Consider the following 3,738-nt stretch of genomic DNA (forward strand, 5'->3'; position numbering starts at 1 on the left):
TAGCTTCATAGTCATTTACTACCTTAACACAAGAAATATTTTCCCTTTGTTGAGGTGAGGAAATGTGCATTCCAATCGCGCTCGCCATGGCCATAGGATCCTATTGTGTCTTGTTTTATAATCACAACAATTTTACAACAGGCTGAAATTTTGAAAAAACGACAACCACAAGGATGCACACAACGTTGACTCTTCCAAACTTAAAGTTTTTATAATCACAATAGGCTGAAATTTTGAAACAACAAAAACCACGAGGATGCACACAACGTTGACTCTTCTGCCATCACAGCTCAGCATCTTCTGCCATCCATCGATCAAACCCAAGCTTGGGATTTATTGGATCTGCCAAACCTGGGGTGCTTATAAGCAACCCTTTATAATTGGGGTGACTCTGCTGCCATCACAGCTCAGCATCTTCTGCCATCCATCGATCAAACCCAAGCTTGGGATTTATTAGATATGCCAAACCTTAATTATTGGGGTGCTTATAAGCACCCTTTATAATTACAGAAGAGGAAATCTAATGCTATGAGGAGCCTCCACGATGCGCGAGAGAACCTTCTATGGGTTGGCCTCCACGATGGGAGAAAGGAATTCCACTATAATAAACCCGCCAGCATGCCAGGCAGATAGCCGGACAAGTGTTGATATTGCCTAAATAAAAAGGAATGCCATTTCTATTTTGAAATTTGGACCTTACAAAAATACACACCAAGTAATTAATTAATTACAGGTGGGGGGCGTTTAAGACACTATTTGAGTGGCCTTGAATGTAGCTAAAATAGGGAAGAAGCAAGATTCTAGAACAAAGAAACAAGGGCGGGCTCCTATCGTGGAAACAACCTGTGGAAGATCATCGTCTCCCGCATATGCGGCTGTTTCATGCGGCGCCCATTCATGCTGTGTGAGGTTATTCTTTGTGAGGTTATCCTTAATCTTGTGGGTTAAATCGCCCTTTGTCCGCCGTTCTTGTGGGTTTTGAAGCCATGGCGACCCTTCTCCCAGGGAACAACGAAGCTGATGAATTCGACTCTGGACTCATAGATATTTACTTAAATTTCCCTGAGCCTAGGAGAGCAGGAATCACCAGAGATCAGGAGAGCTTTGCGGCGTTCTTGCATACATTGGGTATAAGACTTGACTTGGAGTCTGTGGACTGCAGCGATCCAAGATCTTGTCTGGAACGCTTAGCAAACTGCCAAACCTATGGCGATGTTCTGGGCCTTTTCCCTGCTGTCAAGCGAAAGGATAAGGATGCTTTGCTTCAGCAGAAGATCTGGGATCAGGACATGGAGGCTGCAAAGCGTGCCTGGGATACTCAGTACGTCGCTCCAGAGAAGGCACTTACCCATGTGGCTCAGCAGTTGCAGGATTATGCCAGTTCATGGAACCGCAATGAGAGGTATGCGCCGCTGGTTGCTTTGGTTCAAAGCAGCGGATGGGGCAAGTCAAGATTGATTTGCGAGCTGTGGCGGAAGGAGTTCTATGTTTTTTACATATCATGCATGGGAAAGGAGCAGACTGGGTTCCCGAGACGCACTGAGCAGCTAGCAGACATTATGCAGAACCCACAATCCAGTGAGAAAACCTTTGTGGCACTTGTTGCTAGCATCATGGCAGTCTTCAATCAGCATACTGAAATGACATGTGAAGCATGGATACACGCACAGGAGAAAGGACAGTCCCTCCAAACTGAAATATTCAATCAGTTCCAGCAAATTCTCAGATCTTTAGAATTTCCAGAATGGGATGAAGAAAAGTATGAGCAGGTCTTCAAGGAAGACATAAAGAAGCTGGAGAATAAGAGGCTTCTTTTGTGTGTAGACGAAGCAGGAGAGCTAGGTTACAATTTTACGAAGTTCAGGAGGTCATTAAGAAGTATTCCGAGAGGCAGCAGCTTTTTCAGTCTAGTGCTGGGCACTGATAGAGAAGTGGCAGACCTAGCAGCAGCAGCAGAGGAAGATGCAAGTGCACGTGTGAGATTGGCTCACCCTTTCACTGTCTACCATCCCATTTATTTGATTGGAAAGAGTGATATTCTTGCCCAGGCTAGCAGCAGTGAGGATGATGTAAGCACAGATCCTACACATGTGATACGATATGGGAGGCCACTCTGGGCAGCATACTATGATTCAGTCGACACAACTGACAAGCTGGGCGCAACCATTCTGTTGGCAAAGATGAAGTTGCTTGGGAAGAACATTGATATCACAAAGCCAGGCTGGGTGACTCGGGACATAGCAATAGCTGTTTTTGCCTGTATTGTGGGATTAGATGTGGTTGCGTGGGGGACTCTTCCACAGCAACTTGTGGCAAAGCACATGAGAACTATCGTGAAGATAACAGAGGACGGGCGAAGAGTCTACACGGCAGCGGCTGTGGAGCCGGCTCTTGCTGCTGGTGCTGCTAAGTTGCTGCATGCCGAGAATGATAAATTTCTGGGTGATTTTCTAGACAAGCTGACGGAGGTTTGCCTAGATGGCTTGGTGCATGAAGGTATTAGGGGGGAGATGGTGGCCAGGATTATTATCATGCTAGCTATGCATGAGTGCACAAAGAGTAAAGACTACATCCAACCTGTGACGATGGCCACCTTCTTGAATGCAATGTTTGGGAGCGGTGTTGTGGAGGAGTTGAAGGCTAATCTTGTGAACACGGAAACAACTCTTTTCTTCAACTCTTTCACCTCAACGTCTGTGGAATTTTCTCAGCAACTATTGGAGAGGGCCTTTGTTAGGTGTACTGCACTAGTTGTGAGGAGGAATGAGCGCGTTCTTGACTTTGCCCTTCCTGGTCGTTTTGGCCCCTCGCCAGTTGGCCCTCGTGAGCGTCCTGTGCAGCCAAGAGCTGCGAAGGTCATTCAGTGTCAAAACCAGGCAGTTTTTCATGGGACTACTTGCATTATAGGACAGATCAAAAACCAGAGGAATGAGCGGTCCTTCAACCAAGAAATAGAAGATCTTCAGGATGATACAAGGGCAGATTCCTGTGCAGATTTTTTTTTCCAAATTGGCCACAGAGGGAAGCCTGATGTTAAAGTCAATCATAACACTGTAGTGGCCTATGGCCTTTCTTCCTTCAAGCACCTTCAGTCGAAGAATATGCGAGATGCAAATGTTCTTCCTAAGTTGCTGCGGCTCTCTAGGACTTGTGAGGACATATTTAAGGGTGCTGGTTGCGATGAACAGGATTTGTTACTTGACATGATCCCTATGGGATACAATGTCAAGCCATTCATAGAGGACGAGATGGGAGAGCATGAAGAGGAGGGCGAGATGGGAAAGGATGATGACAAGGGAGAGGATCAAGAGGGTGATGACAAGGCAAAGGATGAAGACAAGGCAGGTGTGATATGGATGACATGGAAGGAAACAAGAAGGAGGACACAAAAGAGGAGGCATGTGTGAAATTAACTAGCATTATTGTATGACTTTGCTCCCTTTGGGTATGAATTTATAGAGGCAAGAAAGCATAGGTACTTACCCTGTCTACTTCTTACATGCTTTTCCTTGCTGCACGCAAAAGAGCTTGTTTGATTAGTTGTCTCATGAAGTTTAGATTCAGAAGAGTAGAGAGAGAGAAGTTGTATAAACTCTGCTATATACACAAGATCCGATACAAAATAGGAGGTGGGGGCAAGGGTGGTATTTATACCACCCCCCAGATGCTGGTCGGCCAAGTCAAAATAGCCAACAGCTTGCTCTTGATGTCCACAACTGTAAAAATTACAGTCGGCCA

General features: G+C 45.7%; 1 protein-coding gene across 1 annotated transcript; it reads left to right on the forward strand.

Moving 5' to 3' along the window:
- Positions 1-806: 806 nt before the first annotated feature.
- On the forward strand, positions 807-3,480 carry LOC147640674 (uncharacterized). Its single transcript, XM_086814095.1, has one exon. The coding sequence runs from the start codon at positions 987-989 to the stop codon at positions 3,405-3,407; it is 2,421 nt and encodes an 806-aa protein (XP_086670221.1). The 5' UTR covers positions 807-986; the 3' UTR covers positions 3,408-3,480.
- Positions 3,481-3,738: the final 258 nt, after the last annotated feature.

Source organism: Cibotium barometz, chromosome 2 (genome assembly GCF_041138505.1).
Source record: "Cibotium barometz isolate CiBa-2024 chromosome 2, ASM4113850v1, whole genome shotgun sequence".
Taxonomy (NCBI): Eukaryota; Viridiplantae; Streptophyta; class Polypodiopsida; order Cyatheales; family Cibotiaceae; genus Cibotium; species Cibotium barometz.

Bases quoted from the DNA above. Each gene is read 5' to 3' on its own strand.
- LOC147640674 (XM_086814095.1), top strand. From the start codon at position 987: ATGGCGACCCTTCTCCCAGGGAACAACGAAGCTGATGAATTCGACTCT.